This window comes from Xenopus tropicalis, chromosome 7, assembly GCF_000004195.4.
Source record: "Xenopus tropicalis strain Nigerian chromosome 7, UCB_Xtro_10.0, whole genome shotgun sequence".
Lineage (NCBI taxonomy): Eukaryota > Metazoa > Chordata > Amphibia > Anura > Pipidae > Xenopus > Xenopus tropicalis.
The window spans coordinates 45,590,036-45,603,635 of record NC_030683.2 but is presented as its reverse complement, the minus strand read 5'-3'; the positions used below and the strand labels follow the sequence as shown (position 1 = coordinate 45,603,635).

The 13,600-nt window shown below is 39.1% G+C and overlaps 1 protein-coding gene across 33 annotated transcripts in view; it reads right to left on the bottom strand.

Moving 5' to 3' along the window:
• col13a1 (collagen, type XIII, alpha 1) overlaps positions 1–10,382 on the bottom strand; it is a 201,571-nt gene extending 191,189 nt beyond the window's left edge. For 28 of the 33 annotated variants that reach the window (XM_031905310.1, XM_031905311.1, XM_012954058.3 and 25 more), the window contains exon 1: positions 9,617–10,381. In XM_031905310.1, the coding sequence (XP_031761170.1) occupies positions 9,617–9,910 (294 nt within the window). In that variant the 5' untranslated portion in view covers positions 9,911–10,381. Of the gene's footprint in view, positions 1–9,616 lie in introns of all 33 variants that reach the window. The other 5 variants (XM_031905313.1, XM_031905314.1, XM_031905320.1 and 2 more) reach the window with 2 other exon arrangements.
• Positions 10,383–13,600: the final 3,218 nt, after the last annotated feature.

Below are 13,600 nucleotides of genomic sequence, written 5' to 3'. Positions count from 1 at the left end.
AGACAAAGCAGATTTTGGTGCTGAAACGTAAGTATGCATTTAGGCTAATGCCAGACGAGACGTAGCACTTTTCCGCTTGCCGAAAATATCCGCCCCACGCCTCCTACATGTGCCTGCACCCGAATGAATGGAATACGCTCGAGTGCAGGCACATGTAGCCGAAATTTCAAACTCTCGCATTTTTATGTGTATTTCCGCTACATGTGCCTGCACCCGAATGAATAGAATATGCTCGGGTGCAGGCACATGTAGCAGGAATAAGCATAAAAACGCGTTTTTATGCATATTTCGGCTACAAGTGCCTGAACCCGAGCGTATTCCATTCATTCGGGTGCAGGCACATGCAGGAGGCGTAGGGCGGTATTTTCGGCAAGTGCTTTTCCGCTTGCCGAAAATATCCGCCCTACACCTCGTCTGGCATTAGACTTAAACCATTATATTGAAAGAAGAAAAATTACACTATAAGAATTGAAACAATATAATATTGCCCTGTACTCAAGAACAAAATAACTAAAATGGGCTATGGCTACACCAGATTAAAAGTCGAGTGCAAGGTGAATAGTGCTGTACTGTTGACAGCAAGCCAACCCTGCACTTACAGTAGGTCCTATAACTATAAGTTTTTTTCGGCAGGTTCATCTTTACTAAACCTTGATCACCAGTCTCCTTGTGTGTGACCACTCTCAGTGGTCTTTATAGTCATTTTACTAAACGTAAGATATAATAAATCCAGGACAAAAGGAAGATGGTCACTCAGCAGTTTAATCACACAAGATAATTTCACAGAAGTGCCTTGCTGTGTACCTTTTTCTAATTATCAGAGAAATGCTCAATAATTACTTCGAAATTGAGCCCATACCCAATGTTTGCCCATATGCACATTGGAAGGGTATAGAAAATGGCAAAGCTGTGGCTCCTAGGGGGGCAGTGGGTTCATATTCCCTGAATGCATAGCCAAAAAAGGAAAATAAAAAAATCATACTTACTGCTTGTTTTAATGGGAAATCCTGTGTACCTTGTCTTCAGCTGCCCTGTACATACATGAGGTTACACAGTGGTACCTGCTTGACATGGCACTGATGTTTCTTTTCTGAATACATTTCTTTTTCTACTCATATAACAGGCACTCAAGCATAACACAGTCAAAAGGAGCTAAAAGTTCCCCATTAGCACTTAAATATTTATTTATTAGGCAATATCACCGGCATTAGTAACGGAAACTGCAGCTGCACAGCTAGAATTAACAAAAAATACACTATGGGAATTGTAATGGATTTCAGTGCAAAGTGCTGCTGTCTGAACTGCCATTGAAAGCCACTGGCTTCTGTGTGATGCAAAATCCTCATATATCAGTGTCATGGCAAAAAAATATAAAGGACTCGTAAAAACAGTTATGGCTATTTATCAAAATGACTATAAAGGCCACTGACAGTGGAAAACTATTCTGTTCCGTGGCATCTAGGTCACACACAAGGAGACTGGTGATCAAGTTTCATATTTTTCAGGCAGGCAGATTTGGTGCTTGAATAAATGCACCAGCTTAGTAATAGTCATGCTGTGTTATGATCACTACTTATTGGCTTGTAACTACATCACAAAGCTTCAGAAAAGATGTGTTAATTCCAGAAGGTATTTTTGGTACCCTGCGATTTCTTTAGACAAATATCCTTAGGAAAATTCAGCATGGGAGTGGGCTCAGAATCCCACTAGTTTTTACTGGTTTTAGCTTGCAGACTTCTGCTTTGTTAATTTTCTGACCCCATTTGTACTGTATGCTGTTAGGTCTTGCAAAAGCCTCCAAGCTACCATCAACTGACACTTTGTGGTTCCTATTTATACAATGGTTCACAACAATATCATTTACACCTTGGAATTATAGTACAAATGACGACAGGTCTACAGAACCCAAACAAAAAGACTCAAAACTGCCAGAAAATTCAGGAAAAATAAGAATCTGCTGTAGCTTAGCCACATGTTTAATATCCTGTACTAAAAGTTGGTAAACAATTTACAGTGTTTTACACAAAATTCCCCAAATTTCAACGTAATTGTGAGTGCAGTACAATAGCATGCAGTCTATTTTTATGTATGACAAAAACCGAAGGGTGCCTTGGATGTACCACCATTTAAGGCAGATGTCAATTGAAGAGATCCCTTACAACTGGGCACTACTGATGAGCAGGTCAGAAACTTTACAACCCAAACCCGACCCATGATGATATATGGGTGGAATCAGCACCCAGAAGGAAGGGGTTGGCACTATTAACATCACTAAAGGGGAGGGGTGTTGCTTGAAGTTTGACCTGTACAAACCTGCATGTGGGACTCAACATATTGGTCTGAGGCTGTCCAATCCATGAGCTTTAGATCAACCCACTCATCACTACTGTGTACCCTGTACTTTGCACCTTGCACATAACACAATACAGGACACAACTGGCATTTTGGGGTGCAGGGAACAAGTATAGAGAAGTCTGTACTGATACAAGTACCTCTGTGAATATTGCAGTTTTAGCAAATTAAGTTTAAATTTGTTTCTCAGGCTCCAGTATCTTTAGTTTTTTTGCTACATGCGGTTCATTATTATGATTAATGTTGTTTTTTTACATAAAATTAGATATCTGCAGAAGTGACTAAGTAAATAGTATACAAAATATCTTTCCTGCCACCAGGGGGGCTTTTAACAATGACATTGATATTTATTAGACTATGTATTTCCAAGCTACTGTATATACTTGAGGGTATTAAAATGTTTGTTTTTGCCATAAGATACATTTTTGTGCATTCCACTACAGCTGCAAAATGTGATTTGTACAATTTAGCTGTGATTCATAACCACCACCAGTCCTGATTTTAACGCAACAATTGTGCTGTTGTGTTTAGACCAACTGCATTAACTGTACATTTCTACTCATCCAGACTATATGACAATTTTTTTTGCCTCCAAATTTTGATTCTGAAATATATTATAGAATATAGAGCAGCTGTGTATTAGCAAAATAATTATGCACTACAAATGTACTCCCATTTTGGTTCACAGTTAATGTTAAAATAATACTGCTTCTAATAAGCCAAAAATTCCCACAGTAATATATTTTTACTGACAGTCACAAAATACAATAAGCATCTCGGTAGCCACTGGAACAAACCTCAAAGGCTAGGGGAGGTGTCTGGTCTTCTAATGACACACTACTGACTTTCAAATGTGAGAAAAGCAGCCTTAAGAGCAAAAGCTTTGGGAACTTGTACAAGCATCATTATCTCCCCCGTTGCCCTTGGGCACGAAAACAGACTTCACATACTTAAAGTAACAATTTGTGATCCTTTATTTTCTACTGAATTGTTTAGGGTTTTAAAAACGAATAGAATATTTAGCAAAATTATCAGTCAGTGGCAAAATTATAGCCATAGTGGAATAGAATGTGCATCAGAGTAAATAGCCTGTGGAACACCGTGTGAAACCACAAATGTGGAATTTTAGAAAATGACTTGAATGAAATACAAATTACAGTTAAAGCAATAATCAGAAGAACTTTTTGGCAGACAGCCTTACATCACACAGTTTACAAGAGGGAGAGGAAAGAGAGACACAATGGATAATCAATGCCTAAAGGGATGCTAACATTAAATACAAGATGCTTTTATATGAAGGAGCAAGTTGAAACAAATACACACGTATCTGGACAAGATTCCATGTCCTGATAAAACAAGTCAGTGGAAAATAGTACCAAATAAATTTGTCTCTAATTAACATTAAACAATGGCTAGTATTTCATTCAGTCTTACTCTATTACAGAACAGAATTAGTCAGCATTTTATTAGCTTAAGCTGCAGTATCAATTGTGTATACAAAATACCTGCCTTAAACAGCTTCTAGTTTATTACTATAGGGATGCTTTAATTTATCACATACAGGGTGCAACACTGCATCCCTTAGTGCTTATTTAGTAAGCACTTGCGCCGAGGACCATACCCGTACTCTGCATGGATGAGGTGTAGAATGCAGCACTGGGAGGCCCAAGGAATCCCCGTCCTTTTCACTTGCCATAGAGAAGTCAGTAAGTACAGTGCTCCCTATGCCTCTATCTGTCTATATTATTGAGGGCAAAGACCTGTGCCCCTGTGCAAAAAGCAAGGCAATGTGCTAAAGTACCAAAAACACGCAGACGGAAATTTCCATGCCACCCTGCCTTTAATGACCCCTAATGTCTCTTTTTTTTAAATCGGATTCTGTTTTGTTACAGCTCTGTGGAAAAAGTTATCTTCCAGAAATGGCAGACCCCCTTTTTTGTCAAAAAGTTCTAGACAAATTACATTACATCAACAATATAGAACACTTACACTGTCTTAACTAAGTAGTTGTCTCAACCGATTTACTGGGCAATTCATTTGTTTATAATTTGGTACTAATCAACTGCATACAGCTTAAAGGGATATTATATAGAATAGCATAAGTGAAAGCAAGACATATCTGTAAATAGGTGATAGTTGAAAGCAAATAATCTTCATTGTATGTATGGCTGTCATTTTACCTAAATGTGTTAGTTGCAGGGCAATCTGCAAGCAGTTGTATACAATAGCTCACAGGCCCCATTTTTATCATTATGTCCCCACTGCCCCACGGAAATTGGTAAGTGTAGCCTCACTGGCTCTTGTGCACATATTGAGTACATTATACTTTCACTATCCCCTCTATACATGTAACAAACTACTTGTGCCCTAATGGTATCTGCTTTGCTAGTGAAAAGAGAGCAATGTTTACAAATATGTTATGTTAGTTAATGAAAAGTTATATTGTAAGTGCAAATCAGTTGACCATAAATAGTGTGCACTTAATATCACAGCCAAGTCTTGCATAAACCAGAAACATTAGCTGTTCAGCTCTGGAAATGGGATAAGTACAAACTCACATTGCTATAGCCAGTCAAATACTGTCACATAATTTACATCCTCTACAAACATAATTTAAACCAGTTCTATATCTACATTTAGTCTGGAGGGGAATTATAAACACTTCTGAGTCACCTCGGTCTGTTTTAGAATAGAAGCCATAGACTGACACCTGTTAGATTACATGAGCCCTGGCTTGCAGGCAAATGCTTCTATGTGCTGAAAAACTGGTGTCTCGCTGCTTAAAATGCAGGTCACTAAGGGTCCCCACAAAAGTGTGTTTGATGGGGCGTGCTGAATTTGTTATAAGCATTTCACAAGATTCTATGAGCTTCAAAGGCATTTCTTTATATTTTGAACACACACAAACAAGTATTTTGAACACACACAAATGAATGTTCAGAATGAGACGTTTAAAAAAACTAAACTTTAGGGGGCTGATTTACTAACCCACGAATCCGACCCGAATTGGAAAAGTTCCGACTTGAAAACGAACATTTTGCGACTTTTTCGTATGTTTTGCGATTTTTTCGGATTCTGTACGAATTTTTCGTTACCAATACGATTTTTGCGTAAAAACGCGAGTTTTTCGTATCCATTACGAAAGTTGCGTAAAAAGTTGCGCATTTTGCGTAGCGTTAAAACTTACGCGAAAAGTTGCGCATTTTTCGTAGCGTTAAAACTTAACGCTACGAAAAATGCGCAACTTTTCGCGTAAGTTTTAACGCTACGCAAAATGCGCAACTTTTTACGCAACTTTCGTAATGGATAGGAAAACTCGCGTTTTTACGCAAAAATCGTATTGGATCCGAAAAATTCGTAAAGAATCCGAAAAAATCGCAAAACATACGAAAAAATCGCAAAGTACCGATCATTACGAAAAAAACGCAATCGGACTTCATTCGACCCGTTCGTGGGTAAGTAAATCAGCCCCTAGGTCTCAAGCTTCATAAGTCCAACCAATAAGAATAAAATATAATAATTTAGCTCATGCACTCAGGTGCTCTCAAACCTTACTTATCTCTAATAACAGAGTAAACATCATAATCACTGTTTATGCATGTGTAAGTATCTGAAGGACAATCAGCAAGATACTGTGTATGTCACTGAATAGGGCCCCATAAGAATGCAAAGAAAAATCAAATCATGGTCTCACCTCTTCAAGGTTATATATGTTATACACTGGTGGTTTAACCCTAATTACCAGTACACAGTATATTCTATCCATATGCATTAACATTCACCCAATACAACTGTCTTAATAAAAGGATGGTTGAGGTTACAAGACTGCAGAATACTAAAAAAAAAAAAACACTAACAATTTCCTGAACTACAGTACAAGTATGGAATCCCTTATCCAGAAACCCATTATCCAGAAAACTCCAAATTACAGGAAGGCCATCTCCCATAGACTCCATTTTAATCAAATTATTCAAGTTTTTAAAAAGTATTTAATTTTTCCTTGTAATAATAAAACAGTATGTTGTACTTCATCCTAACAAAAGTATAATTAATCTTTACGGAGGCAAAACAATGCTACTTACTTTATTTAATGTTATTTGATTTTTTAGTAGATTTTAAGTATGGAGATCCAAATTATGGAAAGACTCCTTATTCAGAAAACTCCAGGTCCTAAGCATTCTGGATAACAGGTCCCATACCTGTACATGATTGGGGCAGTAAAAAATTGTGTGCCCCTCCATAACAACAGTTCTCCTCCTGTACCCCAATAGATTGTGTTCAATAATGAAATAAACAGGCTTACATTTTGTTAAAAAAAAAACATGACATCACGGTTTTCATGGTTTTAGAGGTTTTTGAAACCATAACTAAACTCATTTCCACGAATGTCAGTCATTTATCAAAAGTTCTGAATTTAAAAAAGCATGAAAGAAAAGAGACACAGTAATAAACACAAATACCTCGACTTTTTAGTATTGTTGCACAAATGAGTGTCAAAAAAACCTGAAAACCTGTAAAACCATGAAGCAAAGAAAGATCTTCCAGCTGTTAAAGGTACATCTGCCATTGACTTCTACATGATCTCAACAGGTTTTAGATAGCATATTTTTGCATTCAAATCTGTTGTGGTTTTGTTGCATGATAAATGGCGAGTGTTAGAAAATGCCCCCTAGATGTCCAACTTCTAATCTAATAAAGACTTGCTCTGCAGCACTTTTTTTACTGTACTGCTTTTGCTGGGTTTGAATCTAACACAAATCTGATATTTCCTATTCCCTGTCCTCTTTCCAGAAAATCAGCTTTTTAAAATCTATGGCTCTAAAATATAAATCTCTTGCACAAGGTGTTCCACATTGCATTCCATATTTCCTAAAAGTGTACAGAGCATCAGATAAAAAAACATATTTTGAATAATTTAAATTATAATGCCAATTTCAGGCCATTGTTTTTGACAGCCAGTGCTCATGTTTCTTATTAGTTGTAGCACAGACTGGCACTTAAACACTCTCCTACTCCACAGGCCATGAACTGCACAGCACCCTTGTCAGAAACATTCAGCCTAAAAAATGTGATGCAGGGTTCCTGTCATATGCTAAACTGCAGTGCAGGAGTATATACACACAGATTTATTACTGAACACTTGATGGATATTTAGCTAAACTGCCCTTAAAGTAGAAACACAAGATGCACCTAAAATATGCTGGAATTTTCTATAAAATCACATATACAAAATACAGGTTTGTGCCCAAGACATCAAGCCACGTGCTGCATTTAAATGCAAGGCCACCAGCCAAGAATCATGATGAATTATCATGGTGACTGGGACATGGTTACAGCATGACTAGAGTGACGCTGTGTCTGAGGAAGTCAAAAGCACCTTATTATATTTGTGCACCTTACACAGGTAGGATACCAGATATAGCACCCATATGAACCCACAGTTTCTCTGCATTTTTAATGTACCGTAATTCGCCTGAACTCAACCTGATCTGAATTCTGTAATTCTGAACTCTGAATTTTAGATGCAATATGTATGTATGCAGTTTGGCATATTACTTTACCATACTGGTCTGGTCCACTTATAAGCTGCAGGCCTAATAAAAGAATACCAGTGAACAGGGTAAGAGGAACAACTACTGTCACATTTGGGTCAACCAATGAGCAGGCACGTGCATCAATGGACTTCAATTACAAGCCAATTGCAGTCTGATGGGAAACTGTGTTCCAATGGACCAACACATTCCTGGCAAATTAGCCTGGAATGGCCCACAAACTGTAATACAATTAGCACACTGTTTTCTCATTTTTAGGGGGTTGATCTGAATCACCCACTTCTATCTCTAACTTCTTATAACTTGACATTCCCATCACTTCCAAACACTACAAAGTTGAAATGACTCTATTGGGCAGAAAAAGAAATAATGACATCAGCTCAATCTAAAACCACAAGAAAAAGCCTTTTAGGAGTTTACAAGCTATATAAATAATGCATTACTAATTAAATAAAGCCAATGATGGTCGGATTCCCCACACTGCTAAAAGGCAATTTATATAAGTGAATCACTCACTAATGTGACACCACATTAAAGGGAAATATGGTCAAAATAGAAAAATGCCAGTGTACAGTGTACTTTAAATGCTCCTGTAATTTTTATTTGCCCTGGGGAAGTGTATTTTCTACAAAAACTGATATAAAGCCAAGGACATTGAGTTCAGACCACAGAACTTGGTCCTGCATGCCACTGAGCAATGTGTTCTTCTAGCCCCAGGCAGGAAAAGGTAGATTGCAATGTGAAAGTAAATGTTATTAACATACTGCACAAGCAAAGGTGAACAATGTTTCATTTTTATCTGCAATAGACTAGTGGCATCTCTTCAGAGACTTATGGTTTATTCAGGATATGTCAACCATCTTTACAGAACACTGGCCAGTATTATAAATTTTACAGAATGTCACATCATCCATCCTTTATTTTATCACTATATGAAGTCATTTCTATTTCAGTATCAGGCAAACTGTATCTATATTTTTGCCCTTTGGTTTGTAATAGATGGTTATATTATCTTGTCACTAACAGACAGCTTGTAATTAAAGAGGATTCTTTTGATGGGTTATGGGTTTATGACAGGTATGTGGAAGGTGAATGAAAATGTCTTGTTCTACACCCAGTTTTACAACCAGTCCCAAAATATCACCTTGGGTTCCTTTGGCTGATGTTTAATTAATGAACTTTGTTATACTTGGAAATGTGCTTATCATTAATTGTTCTGCAATAAAAAAAAAACAGAATATTAATGGCAGATGAACAATTTTCTGTGCAATTTCATTCATTCATTCATTCACAAGCTCTGACGAATCCCACACGCCTGTAATATAGGTCACAGTGATGCTCGCAACATGTGATACTTGTATAACTTGGGACATTTTAATACGGGGGTATATAATATGCCAGTAACTTGATCTATAAACCTACAATATACTTTGATACAGGAAAAAGTTATTAATCGCCTGCCCAAAGAAAAAACCTAGTACATATATTAAAGCATTCAGAACCAAATAGCATTACTTAGGATTCTGGGTAACTGATGGACTGGACTTTTGAATAAAGTTAGAAGAAAGTTTGGACACAGTTCTACATTACATTGTGAGTTTCCATTCTGTAGCAGCAGCAGCATGTGTTGAACAGTCCTGAATACTTGTCATAATATTAAATATTTACATTAAACAGAAAGGTGCAAAAAAAAAAAAAAAACATTTACAAACCTCTTCCAGCAGTTGGTCAACTCTTCCTAAAATAGCTGCCTCCATTTGGTCTGTGGAGACTAGTGTAGATAGCTGAGCGACCCTCTGCTTCTCTAGGGCAGACACCCTGGACTGTAGAGACGAAGTGCTCAGGTACAGTAGGAGGCTGAGAGCCAGAGAAGAGACAGACACAAGCGCGACCCCACATCCCAGCAGCCACTTCCCACACACCCCTGCCCTGAGTGGCCTATTGTCCCAACTCCTTGCCAGGGCACCATTCCCACAAGCACCTTTGCAGTCTTCCTTTCCCTCCATGGCCAGAGGTACAATAAATAAATAAATAGAATAAATAATCCACAAAAGGGCGCTCTCCAGGTTTCAGGGTGCCAGTGAAGCCAAGGTGGAACCAATAGCAGCAGTCCAGTAAATGCCAGGCAGGATATAGTGGTGGGATTGGAAGCCAAAGTAAGTGTTTTTTCCCTTTCCAAGTATGTATTTCTGTTACAGAGCCACCTCAAAGAAAGTTGTGGGCAGGTCCCGGTCGCTTGCTGTACTGCCTGCAGTGTGGGTTCCTGTGAGGGTGACTTGCAGTTATTTGTCAGGGCAGCAAAGAAGTTGCACATAGAGAGTTGCCATTAGGAAGGTGCAATTCTCAAACGCTTGGGAGCTGTGCTGCTGTGGCTGATCCTCTCTCCTTTGTAACATGACACACACTGTGCTGCTCGCTCTCTCCCTCTGAACTGCGCGGATCGGATGAGCCGACTGAATCCCCCCCTCAGTGTAACCTCCTCCACTCTTTGCACGCTGAGGGCTGATTTATTTATTTATGCAAAGTGCCTGGGAGGGCTCAGTACGCGGGACATCCTATCCCCCCATCCCTTCCAAATCCCCAAAGCACCTCTCATCAGCTTCCCACCCGCTTTGAAGTGATACCCACAGCAGATATTTATATATAGATTTAGCGCAGCAGGAAGAGTTTGTAAATCCATCACATGCTTTCTATCTATCTACGGACGGAGAGCAGCTTCACTCTGCTTTCCAGTTCCAGGGGCTTTGCTAGGTCTGTCACAAAATGGTATCAAATATTCTGCTAAAGTTATGTTTTAAATACCAGTATGTTCAAAGGGAAGTGGCTTTGTTGTGAGAGCTGAGGGGCTTTGGACTTTGCAGGAATTCCAGGGTCCCAATCTGAAGGGGATACAAAATCATATTATTTAGGCAGGTCCAGACTGAAATTCAAAATAGGCCCTGGCATTTCAAGTACTCAGAGACCCAAACAGCCCCCCACAATTCTAGCCCCAAAGTCGCCTAAGGCGGTTTTAGCAATGCCGTCCCCCTGCGCTTATATTAACAGAGCTGGAAGGGGGGGGGCCCACATCGCTGGTGCAGAGAGTGGAGTTTTACTCTCTGCACTAAAAGAGCTGAATTTTCAGTTTAATGATTTGGAGATTTGGCCCTTAAAGATACCAAGAGCAACTTTTTGCTGCACCTGGTATCTTGTGGGGCACTGCTGCCCGAGACAAGGTTCCACCTTGCCTCATGGCAGGAACGCCCCAATAAATAGTGACAGCCAGTGTGGAACCCTTGCCGATGCCACTCCCAGATTTAAGAATTGGAATCTTTGGCTTTTTGCTGCCCCTGGTTACTTGCGGGTTGCTGCCTCCTAAGGCAAGTTTCCTAAGGTAGTTTGCTTCATGGCAGCAGCGCCCCTAACAGAGGCCCCCCTGGCTTCTGCCAGAATTTACACATTGCCAGTCTAAGCCTGAACTTGGGGATGTCCGAGCATTCACTAGTGGGATATTGGAACAGCTGGAGAGGAGGCACCCCGGTTTCAAGAAAATAAATAACTTAATAGAACTCTGCTATTAAAAAAAACCACAAAAGGAAAGTTTAATATCAAGTAACACTGCTAAAACTGACATACGTTTAAATGTTGTCAAGGTTGTACTCTAAATAGCCCTATGCACTTAGTGCAAATTGGCAGAACATCTGCTCGAATGGCACTTACGGGAGCACAACACTCACTGACTGGTAAGTTGTGTACAAATTATTTGTGTGCCTGTGTTATTGATTATGGTCCCCATTACAGAAAGTACCCTACACTAGCAAACTACATGCTAACCAACAAAATTATTGCAGCCATGTTTTTTTTTTATTGAAGCCCGTCAGTGCTTCGTTCACCAAAGTGCAAAAATGGCTACGTCCAAACATCCAGGTCCATCCCGGCTAAAAGGCACAAAAAATGGTCCCAAATCTTCGGGAACCCCCTAGCTGAAGCCGAGGGGACCCCTTTATCCCCGACCTCCCCGGCCAAAAGGCACAGCAGGAGGCAAGGGTCTTCGGATCCCCTTCGGCGCAAGGCTAGGGGGATCCCTTTTCCTTTCCCCTCCCAGCGAAGCGAAGGAGGAGTCAGGATCCAGTGGACCTCCGAAGAGGTCCCAATACAGGGTGCGCCCACTCCAGGGGCCAGGATAATTGTGCAAAAATACCCGGAGGCTAATGCACCAAAAATCCAAATAAGTGCTAAAAAAGTGTGGGCATAAAAGTGCTTAAGATAATAAATAATGAATAAAATTCATAAAAGGGTGGCTTAAAAATTATTGCAGCCATGTGCTGTAGCTGCTGCTCTAAAATAGAGTTCCACATGTGTTTCAATGCCACTTTGGTTGCAGTACCACTTATTTGCACTCATGTTTTTAACCTTATGGTGTCAGCCAAATATTATGGATGCCCCAAGAAAAACCCAGGGCCTGCGGGGGAGTTTTTCTTTTGCTGCGCTTGAAATTGCTGGTGTGCAGATGTGAAAAAATGTAAAATTATAAGAAACATTTTGGATTGCAACATCATTGTTATGCTGCACAATAGGAGTAAGGGAAAAACATTTTGCATTTCACAACTTCAGCATTTGGGGCCACAAAGGCACAGATCATATCTTTAGCATGTTTTTATCAGTATCAGCCCCAGAGGTGTGGCAGTAGTGGAAGCCCAGGGAGATCACAGTTGATGTCTTGGTTTTTTTCTCATAGCAATAGGCAGAGGCAGTCTCTAGTGCTGGCTTGCTTATAATGATCAGCAAACACTGGCAATTCTGTGTTTTCTCCAGAGTCTCACTGCACCATTCCCTTGAGAGTATCACAGATCATATTTGCGCATCACACTGCAGTCTTGAACCATAGAGGAAACCAGAAGGGAATTATAATTTTCAGTTAATACATGCTGATAAATTTGCTGCTTTTTTCAATAGTTGTGATTGTAGGAAAACACAATTCTCCAGCAGAGTTAGGGTTGAAGCCAATTTAAATGTATTCAAGAGCTGGGAAACACTGTTATTTATTTATTTTATTTTACCTCTTAAGATTGAAAATGCTGTTCATTTATTATCTGGGCCCTCAAGTTTGTATGTCTTGGCAGTACACTAAAATCCAACTATTTGTTGTACTAATCTTTGCCAAAAAAGAGAAAGAAAATATACTACAAAAGAACATAGTAGAAAAATAGGAATTTAACAATGTGTTTTGAAAATCATGCCTAGATATATCAATTGTTCTGAATTGTTTTTTCGACTAAAAAGTGAAGCAAAACTGCAGCAGCCACAAATCAGTTGCAAGTGTAAACAATGGAATAAGAATTACTGCTACATTAACTGTGCATTTGTTAAAACAGATTTCCCTGTCGTGCCAGCTAGGATTTTCCCTTTTAAATGAATCAGTCAGTATCTTTGCCAGTCTATGTATTATACACCATGAATATAAAATAAATGGATTAAATATAGGTGTGTTTTAACAGGTTACTTCCAAATTCAAATGGGTAACTTAGCCCAAATAAACATGTTTTTGTTCTTCACTGAATTGAAAGATAATGCTAATCATGATATAAATAACTAACATATTACTAACATAGTTGGGCAGGAAGTTTCACTCTAAAGCTTAGAATTTGTAAGCAATATAACCATTTCTATGGAGGCAGAATGAGAGGTTCAGCTATGAAACAGGAACTAAAACCCCC